The following is a 24,667-nucleotide window of genomic DNA, read 5'->3' as shown; positions in this document are numbered from 1 at the left end:
ATAAACAAGGATGTTGTCCTGTTACTTTTAGCAACTCATCTTTTATAATGAAAAGGGCAGCAGGAAATAGAGGGTAAAAGCTTCAGAATAAAGCCTAAACACCAGGAATGTATGAGAGGAACCCTGAGATAAACTCTGTTTATTGTCAGCTTGGCTGTGGGCTGCAACGTCTTATCCAAATAAATCAGTGTTTACTAAAATATTTGACAGCACAACAGGAACCCTGCGTCACAAGAGGCACACTCTGTTCATAGTTTTTTTATATTTCCGGTTTTTCTTTGCACTGATACAATAATAAAATCATCTGTATTATTTCAAAGTATTGGTTTACGTGTACGTGCGTCTGTCTGTGTGAGGGGGGGGGGCACCATATTACCCAGAGCCGGCCCTGATGAAATGCTATAGGTTACACGTTAAAAGTTAATTAAACGGTTCTGCTCACTGGTAAAATATTTAAGACTTTAATCTCGTAATTCATTAAAAAATAAAGTTTTTTAAATGTGACAATAATATTCCGCCGTAAAAAGAGTTTTGAGCCTCTTTTTAACAGTCTCTGCAGTCCTCCACCGTTAACAAATCTAAGTTGATGTTTACTACATGTGCACTAAATATAAGCACCCCCCCCCCCCGTCACTGCGCAGGCGCGTCCCGTCCTCGCCCGTGCATGCGCTTTTTGGCTCATGCGCTAGTCCCGTCTCGTGTTGTTGAGCAGAGAAGTACAACAGCATTGGTGGGTGATCAGAACCAGCACGGAGAAAGAGGAAGGTAGAGGAAATTCCTGCGCAGACACCGATTACCGTGCAGTGGCGCGCGTGCTCCCAGTGATGGAGAGGGAGAGGAGAAAGGAGTGACGGAAGAAAGTTGTTTACAGAGGAGGAGGAAGAGGAGCAGCAGCAATTAACTCCATAGTAGAAGCACTTTCTCCAAACTTTTCTATCCTAAACTCTGTGCGCGCTCCCACCGCCGCTGTCTCTGTGATGCGCATGCGCTATGTATATTTTTTTTCAAGCCACATAATGGACCGATTGTGTCGCCGGATTCAGTGGTGACGTCACTGATCAGGACCAACTGCAGCAAATCGCTCTGCACGTGAAGGTAAGTGTTTACCACAGTGACGTCACACACTACGATAACTTGTAATGAGTACAAAGTGCTTTTACATGTTGATATAAGTCATTTGTGCTGTGAGAATACTACGGCACCTGATGAAATAAGTTTTACTGAGTTTTACATGAACAGTGTCTACAGTTCTGAATTATTGTAGTATTCTGTGTAGTACTGAAGTATTCTGAGAAGTTTTGTAGAATTCTGTGAGGATAAAATCACTGACCCTAACCCAATAGTAAAGTTGTGGAGACAAACTTATGATCGATGTTTCTGATCAGCTGATCCTCGGTGTGAGACCTCTGACTTTAAAACACGACGAACTGAACGGTGTAAACTTTATGAACAAAGTTATATTTGGACAAACATCAGAAACTTGCAGAGTTCCGACCTGTCTGAGGTCAGAAAACTGAAGGCTGGGACAGGAAGCTCAGGAAGGGCGAGGCGTCTGCAGGACGCTCAGACAGGAAGTGGATCACCTCAAACTCACTGAGTACACAGATAAATAATGTTAGGGTCCTGGAACAGCTGGGAGCCAAACATAGAAATCACCAACAGAGAGACTTTAAAATGGACCTATGATGTCACCTGTGTGATCTATAGAGGTTGAACCTGAAACCATGTAATCACAAGGCAGCACCTGCAGCTTGTATCTGACGTGTGCGAACATGTGAGCTGTTAATATTGTGAACATGTAAGCTGTTAATATTGTGAACATGTGAGCTGTTAATATTGTGAACATGTAAGCTGTTAATATTGTGAACATGTAAGCTGTTAATATTGTGAACATGTAAGCTGTTAATATTGTGAACATGTGAGCTGTTAATATTGTGAACATGTAAGCTGTTAATATTGTGAACATGTGAGCTGTTAATATTGTGAACATGTGAGCTGTTAATATTGTGAACATGTAAGCTGTTAATATTGTGAACATGTAAGCTGTTAATATTGTGAACATGTAAGCTGTTAATATTGTGAACATGTAAGCTGTTAATATTGTGAACATGTAAGCTGTTAATATTGTGAACATGTGAGCTGTTAATATTGTGAACATGTAAGCTGTTAATATTGTGAACATGTAAGCTGTTAATATTGTGAACATGTACAACCTGCAGAACCTTAACACACATGAACTCTGTTGGGCAACAGGACGTCGAGTGAAGCAACTATCTGCAGAGCAGCAAGAAACAGGAAGCACAGAAGAAAGTGTCAGACAGACGGGGGTTTGTTCACATGCCTTTTAGGGACGTTGGTATGCAAACTGTTATTTGATGACTGTTTGTGGACAAACATCAGCTGAAGCTGTAAATGTCAGTCACACCAGGTGGGTCAGCTGTACCTACCTCACTGACACTATACCTGAGAATCCTGCAGCACTTCATTTCCAAATGTTTAGTTTGCAGTTGTTTTCGTTCACAGTTTGAGGCGGTGAACAGCATCCCCGTGAAGCGTGTTATCCAGCTGTTTTAGTTCAGTTTGAGGCAGTGAACAGCATCCTCGTGAAGCGTGTTATCCAGCTGTTTTAGTTCAGTTTGAGGCGGTGAACAGCATCCTCGTGAAGCGTGTTATCCAGCTGTTTTAGTTCAGTTTGAGGCAGTGAACAGCATCCTCGTGAAGCGTGTTATCCAGCTGTTTTAGTTCAGTTTGAGGCAGTGAACAGCATCCCCGTGAAGCGTGTTATCCAGCTGTTTTAGTTCAGTTTGAGGCAGTGAACAGCATCCTCGTGAAGCGTGTTATCCAGCTGTTTTAGTTCAGTTTGAGGCAGTGAACAGCATCCCCGTGAAGCGTGTTATCCAGCTGTTTTAGTTCAGTTTGAGGCAGTGAACAGCATCCTCGTGAAGCGTGTTATCCAGCTGTTTTAGTTCAGTTTGAGGCAGTGAACAGCATCCTCGTGAAGCGTGTTATCCAGCTGTTTTAGTTCAGTTTGAGGCGGTGAACAGCATCCCCGTGAAGCGTGTTATCCAGCTGTTTTAGTTCAGTTTGAGGCGGTGAACAGCATCCTCGTGAAGCGTGTTATCCAGCTGTTTTAGTTCAGTTTGAGGCAGTGAACAGCATCCCCGTGAAGCGTGTTATCCAGCTGTTTTAGTTCAGTTTGAGGCAGTGAACAGCATCCCCGTGAAGCGTGTTATCCAGCTGTTTTAGTTCAGTTTGAGGCAGTGAACAGCATCCCCGTGAAGCGTGTTATCCAGCTGTTTTAGTTCAGTTTGAGGCGGTGAACAGCATCCCCGTGAAGCGTGTTATCCAGCTGTTTTAGTTCAGTTTGAGGCAGTGAACAGCATCCCCGTGAAGCGTGTTATCCAGCTGTTTTAGTTCAGTTTGAGGCAGTGAACAGCATCCTCGTGAAGCGTGTTATCCAGCTGTTTTAGTTCAGTTTGAGGCAGTGAACAGCATCCCCGTGAAGCGTGTTATCCAGCTGTTTTAGTTCAGTTTGAGGCGGTGAACAGCATCCTCGTGAAGCGTGTTATCCAGCTGTTTTAGTTCAGTTTGAGGCGGTGAACAGCATCCCCGTGAAGCGTGTTATCCAGCTGTTTTAGTTCAGTTTGAGGCAGTGAACAGCATCCCCGTGAAGCGTGTTATCCAGCTGTTTTAGTTCAGTTTGAGGCAGTGAACAGCATCCTCGTGAAGCGTGTTATCCAGCTGTTTTAGTTCAGTTTGAGGCGGTGAACAGCATCCTCGTGAAGCGTGTTATCCAGCTGTTTTAGTTCAGTTTGAGGCAGTGAACAGCATCCCCGTGAAGCGTGTTATCCAGCTGTTTTAGTTCAGTTTGAGGCGGTGAACAGCATCCTCGTGAAGCGTGTTATCCAGCTGTTTTAGTTCAGTTTGAGGCAGTGAACAGCATCCTCGTGAAGCGTGTTATCCAGCTGTTTTAGTTCAGTTTGAGGCAGTGAACAGCATCCTCGTGAAGCGTGTTATCCAGCTGTTTTAGTTCAGTTTGAGGCGGTGAACAGCATCCTCGTGAAGCGTGTTATCCAGCTGTTTTAGTTCAGTTTGAGGCAGTGAACAGCATCCCCGTGAAGCGTGTTATCCAGCTGTTTTAGTTCAGTTTGAGGCAGTGAACAGCATCCTCATGAAGCGTGTTATCCAGCTGTTTTAGTTCAGTTTGAGGCAGTGAACAGCATCCCCGTGAAGCGTGTTATCCAGCTGTTTTAGTTCAGTTTGAGGCAGTGAACAGCATCCTCGTGAAGCGTGTTATCCAGCTGTTTTAGTTCAGTTTGAGGCAGTGAACAGCATCCCCATGAAGCGTGTTATCCAGCTGTTTTAGTTCAGTTTGAGGCAGTGAACAGCATCCTCATGAAGCGTGTTATCCAGCTGTTTTAGTTCAGTTTGAGGCAGTGAACAGCATCCCCGTGAAGCGTGTTATCCAGCTGTTTTAGTTCAGTTTGAGGCAGTGAACAGCATCCTCGTGAAGCGTGTTATCCAGCTGTTTTAGTTCAGTTTGAGGCAGTGAACAGCATCCCCGTGAAGCGTGTTATCCAGCTGTTTTAGTTCAGTTTGAGGCAGTGAACAGCATCCTCGTGAAGCGTGTTATCCAGCTGTTTTAGTTCAGTTTGAGGCAGTGAACAGCATCCCCGTGAAGCGTGTTATCCAGCTGTTTTAGTTCAGTTTGAGGCAGTGAACAGCATCCCCGTGAAGCGTGTTATCCAGCTGTTTTAGTTCAGTTTGAGGCAGTGAACAACATCCTCATGAAGCGTGTTATCCAGCTGTTTTAGTTCAGTTTGAGGCAGTGAACAGCATCCCCGTGAAGCGTGTTATCCAGCTGTTTTAGTTCAGTTTGAGGCAGTGAACAGCATCCTCGTGAAGCGTGTTATCCAGCTGTTTTAGTTCAGTTTGAGGCAGTGAACAGCATCCCCGTGAAGCGTGTTATCCAGCTGTTTTAGTTCAGTTTGAGGCAGTGAACAGCATCCCCGTGAAGCGTGTTATCCAGCTGTTTTAGTTCAGTTTGAGGCAGTGAACAGCATCCTCGTGAAGCGTGTTATCCAGCTGTTTTAGTTCAGTTTGAGGCAGTGAACAGCATCCCCGTGAAGCGTGTTATCCAGCTGTTTTAGTTCAGTTTGAGGCAGTGAACAGCATCCCCGTGAAGCGTGTTATCCAGCTGTTTTAGTTCAGTTTGAGGCAGTGAACAGCATCCTCGTGAAGCGTGTTATCCAGCTGTTTTAGTTCAGTTTGAGGCAGTGAACAGCATCCCCGTGAAGCGTGTTATCCAGCTGTTTTAGTTCAGTTTGAGGCAGTGAACAGCATCCCCGTGAAGCGTGTTATCCAGCTGTTTTAGTTCAGTTTGAGGCGGTGAACAGCATCCTCGTGAAGCGTGTTATCCAGCTGTTTTAGTTCAGTTTGAGGCAGTGAACAGCATCCTCGTGAAGCGTGTTATCCAGCTGTTTTAGTTCAGTTTGAGGCGGTGAAAAGCATCCTCGTGAAGCGTGTTATCCAGCTGTTTTAGTTCAGTTTGAGGCAGTGAACAGCATCCCCGTGAAGCGTGTTATCCAGCTGTTTTAGTTCAGTTTGAGGCAGTGAACAGCATCCTCGTGAAGCGTGTTATCCAGCTGTTTTAGTTCAGTTTGAGGCAGTGAACAGCATCCTCGTGAAGCGTGTTATCCAGCTGTTTTAGTTCAGTTTGAGGCAGTGAACAGCATCCCCGTGAAGCGTGTTATCCAGCTGTTTTAGTTCAGTTTGAGGCAGTGAACAGCATCCCCGTGAAGCGTGTTATCCAGCTGTTTTAGTTCAGTTTGAGGCGGTGAACAGCATCCCCGTGAAGCGTGTTATCCAGCTGTTTTAGTTCAGTTTGAGGCAGTGAACAGCATCCTCGTGAAGCGTGTTATCCAGCTGTTTTAGTTCAGTTTGAGGCGGTGAACAGCATCCCCGTGAAGCGTGTTATCCAGCTGTTTTAGTTCAGTTTGAGGCAGTGAACAGCATCCCCGTGAAGCGTGTTATCCAGCTGTTTTAGTTCAGTTTGAGGCAGTGAACAGCATCCTCGTGAAACGTGTTATCCAGCTGTTTTAGTTCAGTTTGAGGCAGTGAACAGCATCCTCGTGAAACGTGTTATCCAGCTGTTTTAGTTCAGTTTGAGGCAGTGAACAGCATCCTCGTGAAACGTGTTATCCAGCTGTTTTAGTTCAGTTTGAGGCAGTGAACAGCATCCCCGTGAAGCGTGTTATCCAGCTGTTTTAGTTCAGTTTGAGGCAGTGAACAGCATCCTCGTGAAGCGTGTTATCCAGCTGTTTTAGTTCAGTTTGAGGCAGTGAACAGCATCCTCGTGAAGCGTGTTATCCAGCTGTTTTAGTTCAGTTTGAGGCAGTGAACAGCATCCCCGTGAAGCGTGTTATCCAGCTGTTTTAGTTCAGTTTGAGGCAGTGAACAGCATCCCCGTGAAGCGTGTTATCCAGCTGTTTTAGTTCAGTTTGAGGCGGTGAACAGCATCCTCGTGAAGCGTGTTATCCAGCTGTTTTAGTTCAGTTTGAGGCAGTGAACAGCATCCTCGTGAAGCGTGTTATCCAGCTGTTTTAGTTCAGTTTGAGGCAGTGAACAGCATCCTCGTGAAGCGTGTTATCCAGCTGTTTTAGTTCAGTTTGAGGCGGTGAACAGCATCCCCGTGAAGCGTGTTATCCAGCTGTTTTAGTTCAGTTTGAGGCGGTGAACAGCATCCCCGTGAAGCGTGTTATCCAGCTGTTTTAGTTCAGTTTCGGTCAGCGAACAACGTTCTCATAAAGTGTGTGAACCCACTGTTTCTTTCTATTCTGTTTCAGTGAAGCTGCTGTCTCCTTGTGAACATGAGTGGAGGTAAAAAGAGGAGTGGCTTTCAGATCACCAGCGTCACCTCAGATTTAAACAAAAGTCCCACTGGCCAATCATCTTCCATTGCTGTTTGGACCGGCCAATCAGAAGCTTCCTCCTGCAGCCCTCAGGGAAGCTCCTCCCAGCCGAACACACCTTTTCAGAAGAGGAAAGATGTCTGCCATGAGGCTCTAGGGCTTGGGGCGGGCTGTTCCTCGAGGTTCAGAGTAGTGAGGCTGCCAGGGGGTGGGACTGGTGGCTGTGGACGCGGTGAGTCCTATCAGCGTGGACGATGGACTTGCATGGAGTTCATGGAGCAACACAAAAAGGTAGGGTTCAGACAGGTGATGAACAGCATGAGACATGCACACTCGCTGGAGTCACTGGAGATGATTGGTCAGGACAGAGAGGGAAGCGGGGTCTACTCCCAGGACAACGCCCACCTGTTGGTTTACCCACTGAAAGGCATTGAGGTTATGGGGCTTGTTCCTCGCAGTGGGCCGCCATCACCAACACATCATGAGCCAATCAATATCCAGCTCCCGGAAAGGAGGGAGCCAGTTAGAGCACAAGGTTTAGACTCCACTCCTCCACCTCCACCCCGCCCACGAAATCTCCCGCCGTTACAGCTGGACGTAGATGCTACAGGACGAGTAGGACCCACACTAAGGCTAACCCACACAAACGCATGCCAAAGCTAACACACACAAACGCATGCTAAAGCTAACACACACAAACACATGCTAAAGCTAACACACACAAACACATGCTAAAGCTAACACACACAAACGCATGCCAAAGCTAACACACACAAACGCATGCCAAAGCTAACACACACAAACACATGCTAAAGCTAACACACACAAACGCATGCCAAAGCTAACACACACAAACACATGCTAAAGCTAACACACACAAACGCATGCCAAAGCTAACACACACAAACACATGCTAAAGCTAACACACACAAACGCATGCTAAAGCTAACACACACAAACGCATGCCAAAGCTAACACACACAAACACATGCTAAAGCTAACACACACAAACGCATGCCAAAGCTAACACACACAAACACATGCTAAAGCTAACACACACAAACGCATGCCAAAGCTAACACACACAAACACATGCTAAAGCTAACACACACAAACGCATGCTAAAGCTAACACACACAAACGCATGCTAAAGCTAACACACACAAACGCATGCCAAAGCTAACACACACAAACGCATGCCAAAGCTAACACACACAAACACATGCTAAAGCTAACATACACAAACGCATGCTAAAGCTAACACACACAAACGCATGCCAAAGCTAACACACACAAACGCATGCCAAAGCTAACACACACAAACGCATGCCAAAGCTAACACACACAAACGCATGCCAAAGCTAACACACACAAACGCATGCCAAAGCTAACACACACAAACACATGCTAAAGCTAACACACACAAACGCATGCCAAAGCTAACACACACAAACACATGCTAAAGCTAACACACACAAACGCATGCTAAAGCTAACACACACAAACACATGCTAAAGCTAACACACACAAACACATGCTAAAGCTAACACACACAAACGCATTCTAAAGCTAACACACACAAACGCATGCCAAAGCTAACACACACAAACGCATGCCAAAGCTAACCCACACAAACGCATGCCAAAGCTAACACACACAAACGCATGCCAAAGCTAACACACACAAACGCATGCCAAAGCTAACCCACACAAACGCATGCCAAAGCTAACACACACAAACGCATGCCAAAGCTAACACACACAAACACATGCTAAAGCTAACACACACAAACACATGCTAACACATGCTAAAGCTAACACACACAAACACATGCTAAAGCTAACACACACAAACGCATGCCAAAGCTAACACACACAAACGCATGCCAAAGCTAACACACACAAACGCATGCTAAAGCTAACACACACAAACGCATGCTAAAGCTAACACACACAAACGCATGCTAAAGCTAACACACACAAACGCATGCTAAAGCTAACACACACAAACGCATGCCAAAGCTAACACACACAAACACATGCTAAAGCTAACACGCACAAACGCATGCCAAAGCTAACACACACAAACGCATGCCAAAGCTAACCCACACAAACGCATGCTAAAGCTAACACACACAAACACATGCCAAAGCTAACACACACAAACACATGCTAAAGCTAACAGACACAAACACATGCTAAAGCTAACACATACAAACGCATGCCAAAGCTAACCCACACAAACGCATGCTAAAGCTAACACACACAAACACATGCTAAAGCTAACACACACAAACACATGCTAAAGCTAACACACACAAACACATGCTAAAGCTAACATGCACAAATGTACACTAAAACTGACGTGCGCAAACATACGCCAAACTAACACATAAGCACATTACAGTTAACACTCACAAACCCATGCTAAAGCTAACCTTCACAAACACGCTAAAGCTAACCTTCACATACTAAAACTAAAGTTGACACGCACAAATACACACCTAAGCTGTTACGCATAAACACACATTAAAGCTAACATGTGCCTACACACGTTAAAACTGACACATATTTCTATCAGAGGAACTGTTCTGATATCAGAATGTTGAATTCTAGTTTAACATGTCTGCTGATTTGATTGTATCCTCGCCTGTCTGACTCACATGACAAACTCGGTGTGTCAGTCTATCCTGAGGCTGGCCCAGTCTGTGCCCTGCTCCCCCGTCTCTGGACTGAACCATCCCACTTTGACCCCCATCCAGATGGCCCCTGCCTTCAGTCTGGACCAAGCTATGTTCAATCTGCCGGAGGATGCCAGGTAACTTTGTTATTTATCTACATTATATTGCTAGTATTGGAAGTATTTGCTCATCTGCCTTTACACACATATTAACTTAATTGACATCCCATTCTTAATCCATAGGGTTTAATATGACGTCTGTTTGCAGCTATAACAGCTACCAACTCTTCTGGGAAAGCTTTCCTACAAAGTTTAGTAGTGTGTTTATGGGAGTTTTTAACCATTCTTCAAGAAGCGCATTTGTGAGGTCAGACACTGATGTTGGACAGAAGGCCTGGCTAACAGGCTCTGCTCTAATTCATCCCAAAGGTGTTCTATTGGGTTGAGGTCAGTCAAGTTTTTCAACACCAAACTGGCTCATCCATGTCTTCATGGACCTTGCTTTGTGCTCTGGTGCGCAGTCATGTTGGAACAGGACGGGTCCATCCCCAAACTGTTTCCACAAAGTTGGGAGCATGAACTTGTCCAAAATCTCTTGGTATCTGAGGCATTCAGAGTTCATTTCACTGGAACTAAGGGGCCAAGCCCAGCTCCTGAAGAACAACCCCACACCATAATCCCCCCTCCACCAACCTTTACACTTGGCACATTGCAGTCAGACAAGTATCGTTCCCCTGGCAACCGCCAAACCCAGAGTCGTCCATCAGATTGCTAGATGCAGAAGCGTGATTCATCACTCCAAAGAATGCTTTTCCACTGCTCTAGAGTCCAGTGACGGCGTGTCCACGGCATCCGACTTGCATTGCACTTGGTGATGTATGACTTGGATGCAGTTACCATGGAAACCCATTCCATGAAGCTCTGTACGCACTGTTCTTGAGCTAATCTGTAGGCCAAAGTTTGGAGTGAAGTGAAGTGAAGTTTGGAGGTCTGTAGCGACTGACTATGCAGAAAGTTGCCGATCTCTGCACACTATGCGCCTCAGCGTCAGCTGACCCCGCTCTGTCACTTTACGTGGCCGACCACTTCGTGGCTAAGTTGCCGTCGTTTCCAATCGCTTCCATGTTGTGATAATAACACAGACAGTTGACTGTGGAATATTTAGTAGTGAGGTCATTTCACGACTATATTTATCTGTGCATTTCCCCCTTTAAGATTTACCTGTGCTTTTCTGTTTGGTTCCACATGTTTATCTGTGTAAATGTTTGTAACTGTGGACAAAGGGGAAACCGATGTATAAATTTGCCCCAGAACAGATCCAATCCTTTTCTCTGCTCGCTAACCACTCCTTAAACAACAGCTGAACAAAGTGTCTCAGTTTATCAGTCTGACTGAATCAATGAGCCTCTGTCTCTGAGTGGGTGGGAGCAGAATGCACTGCAGCCCTCCTATTGGCTTACACACGAGTGGGTTAGAGCTGGAATTAGGCAACGGTCCAATAGAAAGCAGAGATTGAGTGTGTGGAAGACCTGATGTCTCAAAAACACAGTTTCAGTTTGATGTCTGAACGAACTGACAGCTTGTCTTGATTGGATCTGAGCCAGGTACAGCTACACAGATGGATTGTTGGGGAGAGGGTACTATGTTTTAAAGGAGTAGATAAGGAGATGTGGACACAAACGAAGAAGAAGAATAAGGACCTTAACGGAGGACAGCACTTCATCTGGATCTGGATCATCTGAAACATTCTCGAAACTGGAACCAGAGAGGCATCACCTGTGGTTTATTGTTTTCTGATTGGAATAACACTGCTGATGATGAATTGTAATTGATCAGTATGCTTGTGCTTTTTGTAGCTGAGCTCTGATTGGACAGACCTGTGTGACAGAGGGATGTGATTGGCTGAAGATGTTTAACATGAAGAAAAACCTCACAGGGCAACAGGAGACATCTTCTCCGGTCTCTGGCCCTGCCCCTCAGCCTAAGCGCCGTCCTCCTTCGACCCCACCCCTACCTCTCAGGATTTTGCAGCTTGTTGCTAAGCAACCAGAGACACCTTTTGTTTTGCGGGATCAGAGAAAGTTCAAAGGTCGCAGCACAGCTGTCAGGGAGTCCTGGCCAGGTGCCATGACAACAACCCTTGACTTCAAACCATTGTCATCTTGTAAGTGTCTGATTCCACTCTCTAGAGCTCAGCCAGTAATTGATGCCCACCACAGACCCACCCACCAACCACATCCTGACATCATCCCATCAGCCCTGCCCCCTTCAAGGGCCCAGAAACCTGCCACCTCTCACCTTTATTGGTCAGCCCCTGCCACAGCTCCACCTTCTGGTTGGGGTTCCAGTGCTACCATGAAGTCACTGCTTCTGACCTGCCAAAGGTAACCGTGGCAACTAGATGGAGGGGTGGGGTTTCTGCTGGATGTGTGGCTAGATTAATCTGAAAGGTGGACAGACATGAACGGGCTTTGTTGATCATTTATGGACATTCAAGACAGACAGTTTATCTTGCCTGTTGACTGTCACCTGGTTGTCTCTCACTCGTCTGACCCTCACCTATCTAACTCTCGCCTGTCACACTCACCCATCCGACTCTCGCTTGTCACAGTCACTCGTCCTACTCTCACCTGTGCGACTCTCACCCGTCTGACTCTCACCTGTCTGTGTCTCTGCAGTGTTTCCAGTAACAGTCTTCTGGCCATCGACAGTAAGATAGAGCAGGCCATGGTGAGTCTGACTTTGTCTTTATTTCAACAAACTGTTTGCACTTTATTTCAAAGCTTTGTTACCTTCCACAGTGTCTGATGTTTTATTGAGAATTCATGATAAACTATCAATAATTGGAATTATCCTTTGACATTTATTGATAAATTGTCTCTGTCCTCAACTGTCTACCTTTAGGACCTGGTGAAGAGTCACTTGATGCTGGCAGTGAGGGAGGAGGTGGTGCTTCTGAGGGAACAAATCAGAGAGCTGCAGGAGAGAAACCAACAGTTGGAGAAGGAGAACCACATCCTGAGAGGGCTGACTCACAACGTCACGACATGATGTTCTACGACTACACGCTCAGTGGCTTCACACCCAACGGCTATACGACATGACACTCTATGGCTACACGCTCAATGGTTACACGGTCAACGGCGACACGACACCCAACATTATCCCTCTCACTGAGAGCAGTGTGTCTAAACTTCTCACATTTAGCTGTCCTACTACATGCCCGCTGGACCCCGTTCCTACTAATCGTTTCCAACCCATAGCTCCTACGGTAACTGCAGCAGTCACACGTGAATAATGCTTCATCGGGCACATTTCCTACCAAATTTAAGCAAGCTCAGGTTACACTGCTGCTCAATACACCTTCAACTTAAGTGGACAACTATCGGCCGGTTTCTCCCGTTTCTGTCTAAAATCATTGAAAAGGTCTTTAAGCAGGTCACAGAATACCTCTCACAAAATAACCTCCTTGACCCAAACCAATCTGAGTTTAAAAGTGGCCATTGCATTGTTGGCTGTGACAGAAGCCCTAAAAGACGCCAGAGTGACAGCTAAGTCCTCAGTACTTATCCTGCTCGACTTATTGGCTACATTTGTCAACCACAGTATCCTTTTGTCCATACTCTCTAGCATGGGCATCACAGGGAGAGCACACTCCTGGTTTGAATCATACCTCACATGTCGGTCTTTCAAAGTATCCTGGTTTGGTCACACTTCTGCAGCGCACCACCTTACCACAGGGGTCCCCCAAGGCTCAGTACTGGGACCTCTTCTCTTTGCCATATACACCACCTCACTGGGCCAATGCTATGCTGATGATACCCAGCTCTATCTGTCATTCCCACCTGACGACCACACGGTCTCAGCTGAATCTCAGACTGTCTCTCTGACATATCAACATGGATGAAAGCCCATCACCTCCAACTTAACCTCCCAAAAACTGAACTCCTTGTCTTCCCAGCCAAACCAACCATACACCACAGCATCTGCATCCAAACTGAATCCCGATCTCTGGCTCCATCAAAGGTTGCTGGAAACTTGGGTGTCATGATTGATGACCAACTGGCCTTTAAAGATCACGTTACCTCGGTTACTCGTTCAGCCGCTTTGCATTAAACATAAGAAAGATCAGACCATACCTAACCCAACATGCCCCCCAGCTCCTGGTGCAGGCCATGGTCATCTCCCACCTGGACTACAGCAACGCTCTCCTAAATGGTTTCCTAACTGGTCTCCTAACTGGTCTCCAGCCTGTGCTGTGAAACCTCTGCAGATGGTCCAGAACATGAAGGCGCGTCTGGTCTTCAATTAGCCTAAAAGAACACGCCCCCCCTCTGTTCATTGAGCTCCTCTGGCTGCCCTTAGCATCAGATTCAAGACCCTGATGTTAGCTACAAAGAGCTTAATGGAACGGCTCCATCTACTTGAATGCTCTTGCAAAGGCTTCTGTCCCAACTGGGTCCCTCCGTTGGTCCCAGGATTGTCGTCTAGCAGCTCCTACACCACGCCTAAGACAATCCAAACTCTGTTCATGTGTCGTCCCACGATGGTGGAATGACCTACCGAGCGCTACCAGAACAGGGGCGTCCCTGTCTATCTTCAAGAAACTCTCGAAGACCCAGCTCTTCCTATCCTAACACTTACCCTGTACTTTCCTACCCCCTCTACTGCACTTTATCTTTCTGGACTTCCCTCTATGCCTGCACCCTATCTCTACTCTGTCACCTCTGACAGTGTCTGACTAGTGGTTTTCCTTTTTTGTAGCTTATTGTTAGCTTTCATGTTAGCCTCATTATTATACCCTGATTTGTAAGTCGCTTTGGATAAAAGCTTCTGCCAAGTGCATAAAAATAAACGGCTACAGGACATGATGCTCTAGGCTACACAACATGACACTGAACGCTACACACCATAAGAGGTAACTCACTTGAGAAGAAAAAGACCATTTTCTGTGGCTGTCATGATAATGAAGATGAAGTGTAATAAATTAATGATGTCTAACTACATAGCAGACTCCGTTTGTTTGTTTTGGGTTCCACGACAAAAAACCCTACTTTATGTCACTTATTATATATATATATATATATATGTGTATTATATGATTATATTTAGTTGCAGTTGGGATCTATTTCCCATATTTGTCAGAACCTTAGGCTCAAGTTGTGACATCAACATGCAAACTGATAGAACTGATCAGTCAGCCATTGATGACATTACTCATAGGATCTGAATAACACATTGAAATAAGTGAGTGGAATGATTTTGTTTTTATTTTTACGTTGTTTTATGTTTCACTTGTATTTTATGTGTTCAGCACTTTGGTCAACAGTGTTGTTTTAAAGCGCTATATAAATAAAGTTGGATTGAATTGTGCTGACTGATGGCATTGAGAGTGAACAGTTAACAGTGTTCCCTCATAATCCTGTCTTGTCTGACCATTTTTTAATAACTTTTGAATTTACATTACTTGACTACACGGTTTCTGAGAAGAATTTTACATGTAGAAGGTGTCTATCAGAGAATGCTGTAACCAGATTTAAAGAGTTGATTTCATCATCCTTTTCTTCACTGCCATGTGCAGATATGACAGAGGACGGCTACCTAAACTTTACTCCAGTAGAACTTGACTCTCTTGTTGACAGCACTATAGCTTCAATGCGTACAACACTGGACAATGTTGCCCCTCTGAAAAGGAAGGTAATCAGTCAGAAGAGGTTGGCTCCTTGGTATAATCCACAGCTGCTTTAAAGCAGACTGCAAGAAAGCTGGAGAGACAGTGGCGTTCCTCTAATTTAGAAGAGTCTCAATTAGTCTGGAAAGACAGTTTAATAAAGTATAAAAAAGCACTTCGTAAAGCTAGAACTGCTTATTATTCATTATTGATAGAAGAGAATAAGAATAATCCCAGGTTTCTCTTCAGCGCTGTAGCCAGAATAATCCCAGGTTTCTCTTCAGCGCTGTAGCCAGGCTGACAAAGAGTCCGAGCTCTGTTGAGCCATGTATTCCTTTAACTCTCAGCAGTGATGATTTCATGAGATTCTTCATCAATAAAATTGTTTCTATCAGAGAGAAGATTGATGGAATCCTTCCCATTATTATCACTGATGTATCATCAAGTAGAGCAGCTTTAGAAGTATCTTTTGAACCTGAATTGTATTCAGACAGCTTCTGCCCAGTTGATCTCTCTGAGCTAACAACAGCAATAGTCTCTTCTAAACCATCAACTTGTATTTTAGACCCAATCCCAACCAGACTGTTCAAGGAGGTTTTCCCCTTAATCAATACTTCCATATTGGATGTGATCAATCGGTCTTTGTTGATAGGATATGTACCTCAGACTTTTAAGGTTGCTGTAATTAAACCTTTACTTAAAAAACCTACTCTTGATTCAGAAGTGTTAGCTAATTATCGACCTATATCCAATCTCCCTTTTTTGTCTAAAGTTCTTGAAAAAATAGTTTCAGCTCAACTTTGTGATCATTTCCACAGAAATAATCTGTTTGAAGAGTTTCAGTCAGGATTCAGAGTGCATCACAGCACAGAAACAGCACTGGTGAAAGTTACCAATGATCTCCTGTTAGCTTCTGATAGCGGACTTGTTTCTTGTCCTGTTGGATCTCAGAGCTGCATTTGATACGATCGATCACAGCATTCTGTTACAGAGACTTGAACATGTTATTGGGATTAAAGGAACTGCATTAGGCTGGTTTAAGTCATATTTATCTGATAGATTACAGTTTGTTCTTGTAAATGAAGAATCTTCCTCACACACCAGAGTAAGTCATGGAGTTCCTCAGGGTTCTGTGGTTGGACCAATTCTTTTCACTTTATACATGCTTCCATTAGGTAACATTATCAGACAGCATGGCATAAAGTTCCATTTTTATAAAGTCGGCAGTTTTCCCTGTAGCTCTTATTGTCTGATTTTTTTGTCACATCTCACTTTCTGGTTTTATGTCGAATGGCCACAGGTCATCGGACAAGATATCAGAGTAGAAAAACCATGAAACTCTTGCTTTATTAACAAATGCAGATTGGTCCCAGTGGTTTAAGAATCCAGAGGTCACTACTAACAGACCTACTCAAAAGAAAATGAAAAGATCAACAGAGAGCTGTAAGGTAGGTCTAAGAAAAATCTCCACCTCAAGATCAGCGGAGCATCCATCCATACATTTTCTATACCTGCTTAATCCAATTTAAGTTTGCGGGGGCCCCAGTTCTCATTGGTCAAGAGGCAGCATACACCCTGGGCACGCCTGTGAGTAGCCATGAATTTGTAAATGATTTTTATTGACAGACATTTTCTGTTTGTAAAAAATTTTGCTTATATGATAATTCCATTAAATAAAAATAGAAATGTTTTCTCTTGTGGCTATTTAAAGTACCAGAGCCAGTATCCACTGTCATTTTTATTGGAGAAATACAACCTCAGGTCTTCCCAGATGTCCCATTGAGAGGTTGTTTCTGTATGTAAGTTTACGAGTAAGTTTAGAAAATGTACATAGCAGATCCGTTTTGGTCAATTGGATGATAAAACCCTTAACAGAGTATATTCTATGAAAGAATTGATTAAATATGTACATATTGTTTTGTTGGAAATACAGTACTGGAAAGTGTTTTTCCAATTAATTCAATGTCTGTTGGTACATTCAGGCTCAGTTTTTCTTTTTTTTTTAACTCCACAGACTCAGAAGTTCATGTCAGGATCTTTTTGACCAAATAGAGAAGATTTTTCACAAGATGAAGTAATTCCTCAGGGACTGCACATGCTCCTGTTCTTTGAATGGGATGAGGAAACTGTAACCAGAATTCTTCTTCAGGATTCATCAAAGAGCAGAATCACTTAGGATACACTCATAGGAACCAAGTCAGCACAAAATATATTTCATTTATTCTAAAACTAAAACATTTGATTGGTTACATGTAGATGATGTCAGCACTGATCTGTTTGCGTGTAACTGCCCTTTAATTTGCAGTTGTTCTTACAGAGGTGGTTTAGGATGGCAGAATTCTTACTCTGGCACAGTCTATAGCATTTTTTCACCGATGTGCTTTTATCTATCTTTACCGAGAACTACAGGATCAGCTGTTTCTAAGGCCGCTGGCCCTTTAAGGGGACAGGGTGAGTACCCCACCTTCCCATCCGTTCTTCCCCTCATCCTCCTCCTCCCAAACACTTTGTTCTGCGCCCCGCCCCCCCGTCCCCCACCGTCACAGACCGGCCACCGGAGCCCGCAAATAGGCAGCGGTACCGGGTGTTGGGACCCGGTTTATTTGATGGTCTGACAGGCGCGTGCATTAGATGACAAAGACAGAGGACCGACTGACCCGGACACCCTATGAGCAGAGGCACGCGCTGCTAGACCGGCAGGCACGAGCTGAGGTGAGCCACGAACCAACGGAACAAATAGTCCCTGTCTGTCTTTCCTTCTTCATCCCGCTACTGTTGTCATGGCAACCATTTTATAGTCTGAGATCGTGAGGAGAGGAATCGGGGGAGGGGAAGAAGGAGGCGATCTGTGTGTAGCTTCCTGTTTACCTGCCTGCTGTAAACAAACAGGTGACGTAAGGAAATACTTTGACAGACCTGGTAATCAATCCACTGATGAATTGACTTTCCCTTTGACGTCATAAAGTGTTGTTTTTATTGTTCAAATATTTGTTATATTCAGAAATAGAAGATTAATTGACATGAAGTAAATCTGTTTTTTGTTTCTGACATTTTTTAATTCTAAGACTTCGATCTTAAATTTTTTTTCATTTGTTCCCGATAGTTTTCTGTTGAAATTGCAGCCAGCTAACAACAACAGTCCAGTTGTTTCCTTTCAGTTTAATCCTGACTCCTGTTTAAATCAGACAGCTGGGCATTAATCTCCTCCATAAAAGCAGATTTCAGTTTAGTTTGAATTTCAGTCAACATTTGAATTATCTCAGAGTTTATTGTGTTGGAGAGTGAGAACACAATGAACTTCTCCTTTAAATCAGCTGGTCAACAGGAAGACAGCTTCCTCACACATGCACACACACATGCACACACACATGCACACACACATGCACACACACATGCACACACACATGCGCTTTTGTCTGCCCGTATGTGTCCTACTTTTCTTTGTTTGACAGCTTCATCAGAAAAACACAAAGACTGAGAGAAAATTAGATATGAGGATGCAGCAGATTAGAAAGAGAGGAAAAACACGAATGAATATGAACACGAGGAAATAAACAACATCCACTCGACTTTTTCTACACTATTAATAAGCTGTTTACTACTCAACACTTTATTTTATTCATTGTCTGTTTTTCTTGGGTGCCAGCAGATTTTTGTAGTAGGAATATAATGACAAATAAAAATCCTTGAAAACAAACACAAATAATTACAAACTAGAGGAAATTTAAATTAAATCAAATTTAATGTCATCTCAAGCCACTTCAAGGATTCAATACAATTCAAGCCAATTAGAATCCAATTCATTGTAATACAATCAAATCCCATTAATTAAATTCCAAATTAGTCCAATTCATACAGAGCCAATTAAAGAAAAGTAGCATAGCTAAAGAAACCAACAGAACTTCCCTTTGATTTCCCCTTAATCAATACGTCCATATTGGATTTGATCAATCTGTCTTTGTTGACAGGATAGGAAGGGTGGCCGCCCTTCCTGGTTCTGGTTCTGATGGAGGTTTCTTCCTGGTTCTGGTTCTGATGGAGGTTTCTTCCTGGTTCTGATGGAGGTTTCTTCCTGGTTCTGGTTCTGATGGAGGTTTCTTCCTGGTTCTGATGGAGGTTTCTTCCTGGTTCTGATGGAGGTTTCTTCCTGGTTCTGGTTCTGATGGAGGTTTCTTCCTGGTTCTGATGGAGGTTTCTTCCTGGTTCTGGTTCTGATGGAGGTTTCTTCCTGGTTCTGGTTCTGATGGAGGTTTCTTCCTGGTTCTGGTTCTGATGGAGGTTTCTTCCTGGTTCTGATGGAGGTTTCTTCCTGGTTCTGATGGAGGTTCCTTCCTGGTTCTGGTTCTGGTTCTGATGGAGGTTTCTTCCTGTTAAAAGGGAGTTTTTTTCTCTCCACAGTCGCCTCCTGCAGCTCAGGACGAGGATTGGATCACGGAGAAGTTTCAGTGCAGTCTGTTGGTTTCCTTAGCTAGGCTGCTGTTTTTAATTGGTTCTGTATGAATTGGACTTATTTGGAATTTAATGAGTTTGATTTGATTGTATTATTATTACAATGAACTGGATAGTAAATTAATTGAATTGAACTGTATCTTTGAAATGCTTTGAAATGGCATTTGTTTTAGTTTGGTACAGTATGGGCTGTAAATCTGAAGCAAAGAGAGCAAATAAACAGCATTTATAAATAGTAATCCTAACTCTGAGCTATTGACACTTGCCTCACATACAGTGTAAGGCTGAATAAGGGACTAAACCAAAGAAGACTTCTATTAAAAGAACTGCCACCATATGTGAATGTGAGTGAAACCATCAAGTGAAACACAAGGTGAGTTTATTGAGATAAACTAGTCTGTGACAGCGACACAGCGCCCAGTTAGTGATGAAGAAGGTGTAGTGTGGAGGTGCAATGAAGAAAGAGACAAAGAGATGAAACAGCCTAAATCTTTACCACAATTACAGCTGCATCTCTTAAGATTTGATGAGACACATTAGACAGAAAGCTGTCATGATTACTGTCACCAGGCTGGGTTTGTATGGTTTTGTACCGAGTTTATTCTTAAAACTTTCTTTCTATGTAGCTTATTGTTAGCTTTGATGTTAGCTGCACTGTTATATCCTCAAGTCGCTTTGGTTAAAGGCGTTTACCAAATGCATAAACAGAAAGAGGAAAATCAGAAGCTAAAATCTTTCATTCCGCAAGAATGGACACAGATTCCTCTGAAAAACTGAAATAATTAGTATCCTCAAACCATTAAAACGTGTCATTAAAAGGAAGCTGATGGAACACAATGGGAAACGGGTTAATATTAGGGTTAACCCACAACATTTACTGAGTTTGTTGATGCATCAGATTCTACATTTGGTTCTGAATACAGTAAAGTTGATCAGTGAAGACACAGAAAATAATTTCTTTGTTCTTCTGTCTGTTAAATAAAGATTCAAACTGCTTACTTTATCACATTTCTGTGTTTCAGAAATCTTTTGGAAGTGGGGTTTATTTGATGTACCTGATAAACTATGAAGAGAACAGCTAAAACATCTGGAATCATTAAGTGGAACAGAGATAAAGAGGAAGCCTGCATCTCCAGGTAGCCCTGCACTGAGTTGGGGCAGCTTTGATAGGTGGTTACCATGGCACCCAGGCCATCATCAGGGGAATTATGGGGGCTCCATTTGATGCCCCCCCGGATTCTGGTGGACTGCTGCCTCCCTAACGGTGGGACTCTATTCATTTCTGTTCTATTCCAGTAGGTTTCAAGTGTTTTTTAGTGTAGTGGTATGATTGCTGCCTTTCATGTTGGTGACCGGTGGTTCAAATCCAGACCCCCCCCCCCCCCCCCCCCCCCCCACCTGCATGAAAGGTACTACCTCCAGTATGGGTCCTTTGCCATATGAATGTAAGATGCTTTGGATAAAAGTGTCTACCACATGCATAAACGTGGTGTATATATCTGCTGTGTGTGTGTTATTGTTTGTATATCTGCTGATTTTAGTTATATATATATATATATATATATATATATGTATATATATATATATGTATATATATATATCTTTCTCTTTCTGCACTTCCTTCTATGCCTGCACCCTATCTCTACTCTGTCCCCTCTGACAGAGTCGGACTCCTGGGTTCCTTCTATGGAGCTTATTGTTAGCTTATTGTTAGCTTATTGTTAGCTTATTGTTAGCTTTTTATAAAGCTGTTATGTCTTCATTTGTAAGTCGCTTTGGATAAAAGCGTCTGATGAATACAGAAACAGAAACACATAAACATATATATCTACTGTATCATATCATATGCTGGGTGTATCATATGTGTGTACATGTGTTTGTGTGTTTCAGGAATGATGGTGAGTCTGGAGTGCCTCAGAGAAACTCCCCTCATCAGCATCAAGCAGCAGCTCTTCAGCGAAGCCAGGAAGTACCCACTCTATCACCTCCTGCAGGTACGCCCACTCTCAGCTGTGACCCTGCTGATTCTGCCTATCATAGCCTGCAGCGCCTAACCCCTGCTCTCTGATTGGCCAGGAGGAGTCATGCTACATCTTTGTTGGCGTGACCCAGGAGGCAGAGAGAGAGGAGTTTTATGACGAAACGAGGCGTCTGTGCGACCTGCGACTTTTTCACCCGATACTGAAGGTCATCGAGCCCCTAGGAAACCGTGAGGAGAAGATCCTGAACCGGGAGATTGGTAGGACTCGCCACCTCCCCAGTCATAGGTTACTGCCAACCTGCCACTAACGCTGTTCCCCTGCAGGGTTCGCCATTGGGATGCCAGTCTGCGAGTTTGAGATGATTAAGGACTCTGAGATCCAGGACTTCCGTCGCTCCATACTGAGCGTATGCAGAGAGGCCATGGAGGAGAGGGAGGGGGATGGGGCCCACAGTCAGGCACTCTACGTTTACCCCCCCAATGTGGAATCCAGCCCCCACCTGCCCCAACACATTTACAGCAAGCTGGACAAAGGTGCTGACCAGCTCCTCTTCTCTGTATCTGTCTCACTCATATGTACACTCACTCTACCTGTCACACTCTATTTCATCTGTCTCACTCCACTTTAAGGTTCACTCTCCACTTTACTAGTTCAATTCATCCATGCATTTTCTTTACTCTCTTAATCCAACTCAGGGTCGCGGAGGTGGCCAGAGCTATACCAGCTGTCTTTGGGTGACAAGCAGGGTACACCCTGGACAGGCAAATCAGACAACCACCTAGGGACAATTTAGAGTCGCCAATTAACCTGACATGCATGTTTTTTTTGGACAGTGGGAGGAAGCCAGAGTACCCAGAGAAAACCCACATATGCAAACTCCACACAGAAAGACCCCAGCCAGGAATCGAACCTGTAACCTGTGCTAACCACCACACCATCGTGTAGATCTCAATTCCTTCAAATTTTATTCATATAGCGCCAAATTTCATCTCAAGACACTTGAGATGCAAGATACAATCCAATTTAAGCCAATCATAATCTAGTTAATTAAATCCAAAATAGTATAATTCATACAGAGACAATTTTTTAAAAAAGTAGCCAAGCTAAGGAAACCAATTAGATTGTACATGAGTGCTTTCTGGGGTTAGCGTCAACATCCAGTCGCCGGAAGGGTGGGAGTCTTGTGCGCCTGGGTGCTGTTGTCTGTCTCAAAGTGGGTGAAGAAGCCTTTCAGGCCATTCACCAGAGAGGTCGCAGGTCACAGGTCTGCGGTGTGGGCTTAGAGTCTTTGATGGTCTGGATGGTGTCCCTGCTATCACTGAAATGGTTGGCTATCTTCCTGGAGTACTGCCTCTTGGCCTTTATGATCCTTCGCTGTTCTCAGAGCTGCTTCATCCCAAGCTCTGAAGGCAGCGTTCCAGGCCCTCAGGAGCCTGTGGACCAGCCATGGTTTCTGATTGATCCAAACAATGATGGTTCTGCTGACGGTGACATTATCTATGCACCTCTTCATGTAGGCAGTGACTGTCTCTGTGTACTCCTGGAGGTCTGTGGTGCTGATGTGGGTGGCTGCCTGTTTGGACATACTCCAGTTGGTAGTGGAGAAACAGAAGCCTGAGAGGACCCTTCTGGCCCACATGTACCTGCTTTCTTACTGGTCTGGTGACTTTAACCAGTGGTCTGTAGTAGAGCCCTGTGCAGGACTGTTTTCTTCATCCCACTCCCGCTGAATTTCTGACCATTACCGCCCGCACCCGCAACATTAGTGTTACACTCCCGCCCGCACCCGCAAAACTTTGAGAATTCATGCACGCACAAGAATAGAAATGCATTGATTTTGTGTCTTCTCCCGCAGGAGAAAACGCGTCATTTTATAGGCCGTTAATAAAGAGACTCACGGACAGTTGAGAAACTTCTCCAAATGCCAGACTTGCCTTGCTTTGTCTTTGTGCTGTAAAGACCTTCTTTGAGCTTCCTTTCCACATCATTTATTGGCATCCTGTCGCTAGGATACATCCCGATCCCGCAGTGTTTTTTTTTTAGCCGCCCGCTCTCCCGCGAGATTTGAGTTGGGACCCTTGGGACCCGGTGGGACACAATCCCAATGCAGCCCTCTCGTCTGTAGCACCAAGGTAGGGGAGGGGTATGGCTTTGTAGGGATATGGGAAAGTTGATTTAGTTTATTTTAATTCAGTTTTATTTATATAGCGCCAAATTACAACAAATTTCATCTCAAGGCACTTAAATAATATAGTCCAATTCAAGCAGACTGGAGTTCAATTCATTGTAATAATCCAATCAAACCCAATTCATTAATTAAAAAAATTATCCAATTAATTCATATAGAGCCAATTCAAAAACAATTTCCTAGCTAAAGAAACCAACAGATTGCACCAAAACTTCTCAGTCCAATCTCCCTTCTTAAGCGTGCCTGAGGCGACTGTGGAAAGGAACGACTCCCTTTTAACAGGAAGAAACCTCTGGCAGAACCAGAACCAGGAAGAAACCTCTGGCAGAACCAGAACCAGGAAGAAACCTCTGGCAGAACCAGGAAGAAACCTCTGGCAGAACCAGAACCAGGAAGAAACCTCTGGCAGAACCAGAACCAGAACCAGGAAGGGTGGCCATCCGCCTCGACCAGGGTTTGAGAAGACAGAAAAGAGGGAACAACAAACACTGTATCACCATTCTAAGGATACCTGTTGGAACAGGGAAACACAAGTTAATGATCACAATAATACCAAGTGTAAGATTGCCATCTTTCGTGTGGGTGACCTATCTGAAAGCTACAACCTCCAGTAAGGGTCCTTAGGCAAGACCCCCTCACCCTACCTGCCAAAGTCGCTTTGGATAACAGCGTCTGCCAAATGCACAAACATAACATAACATCATTTGAGAAATTAAACGGAGGAAAAAGTGAGTCTAGGCCTATAGCAGCAGAACTATGGGATGTTTCAGGCTCACCTGAGCCATCC

At 44.2% G+C, this 24,667-nt stretch overlaps 3 protein-coding genes across 5 annotated transcripts in view; all 3 read left to right on the top strand.

Annotated features, from left to right (window-relative positions):
- The window catches only part of hmgb2b (high mobility group box 2b), a 115,798-nt gene extending 114,909 nt beyond the window's left edge, over positions 1–889 (top strand). The window contains exon 6 of the transcript XR_011909760.1: positions 872–889. The gene's annotated coding sequence lies outside the window, so the exon portion shown is untranslated. The remainder of the gene's footprint in view (positions 1–871) is intronic.
- LOC140281489 (TSC22 domain family protein 4-like) lies at positions 875–14,884 on the top strand. Of its 3 annotated transcripts, none has more exons than XR_011909758.1 (6): positions 875–1,095; positions 6,846–7,526; positions 9,595–9,728; positions 11,447–11,974; positions 12,269–12,320; positions 12,495–12,531. XR_011909758.1 is itself a non-coding variant. In XM_072375920.1 (5 exons), the coding sequence occupies exons 2-5, from the start codon at positions 6,870–6,872 to the stop codon at positions 12,639–12,641; spliced, it is 990 nt and encodes a 329-aa protein (XP_072232021.1). In that variant the 5' UTR covers positions 875–1,095; positions 6,846–6,869; the 3' UTR covers positions 12,642–14,884. The 3 variants fall into 3 exon arrangements, 1 of the variants encoding a protein (XP_072232021.1); XR_011909759.1 differs by having other exon boundaries at positions 11,447–11,754; positions 12,495–12,517; XM_072375920.1 differs by lacking the exon at positions 11,447–11,974 and having other exon boundaries at positions 12,495–14,884.
- Positions 14,885–17,804: 2,920 nt separating this feature from the next.
- Positions 17,805–24,667, top strand: part of LOC140282078 (phosphatidylinositol 4,5-bisphosphate 3-kinase catalytic subunit alpha isoform) — a 62,631-nt gene continuing 55,768 nt past the window's right edge. The window contains exons 1-5 of the mRNA XM_072376628.1: positions 17,805–17,973; positions 20,733–20,974; positions 21,601–21,704; positions 21,787–21,949; positions 22,016–22,225. Coding sequence (XP_072232729.1) covers positions 20,890–20,974; positions 21,601–21,704; positions 21,787–21,949; positions 22,016–22,225 — 562 coding nt within the window. The 5' untranslated portion in view covers positions 17,805–17,973; positions 20,733–20,889. The remainder of the gene's footprint in view (positions 17,974–20,732; positions 20,975–21,600; positions 21,705–21,786; positions 21,950–22,015; positions 22,226–24,667) is intronic.

Source organism: Leuresthes tenuis, unplaced genomic scaffold, assembly GCF_036924035.1.
Source record: "Leuresthes tenuis unplaced genomic scaffold, fLeuTen1.0.hap1 SCAF_22, whole genome shotgun sequence".
In the NCBI taxonomy this organism is placed as follows: Eukaryota; Metazoa; Chordata; class Actinopteri; order Atheriniformes; family Atherinopsidae; genus Leuresthes; species Leuresthes tenuis.
Note: the sequence above shows the minus strand (reverse complement) of the source record. Positions and strands in the feature narration are given on the sequence as shown.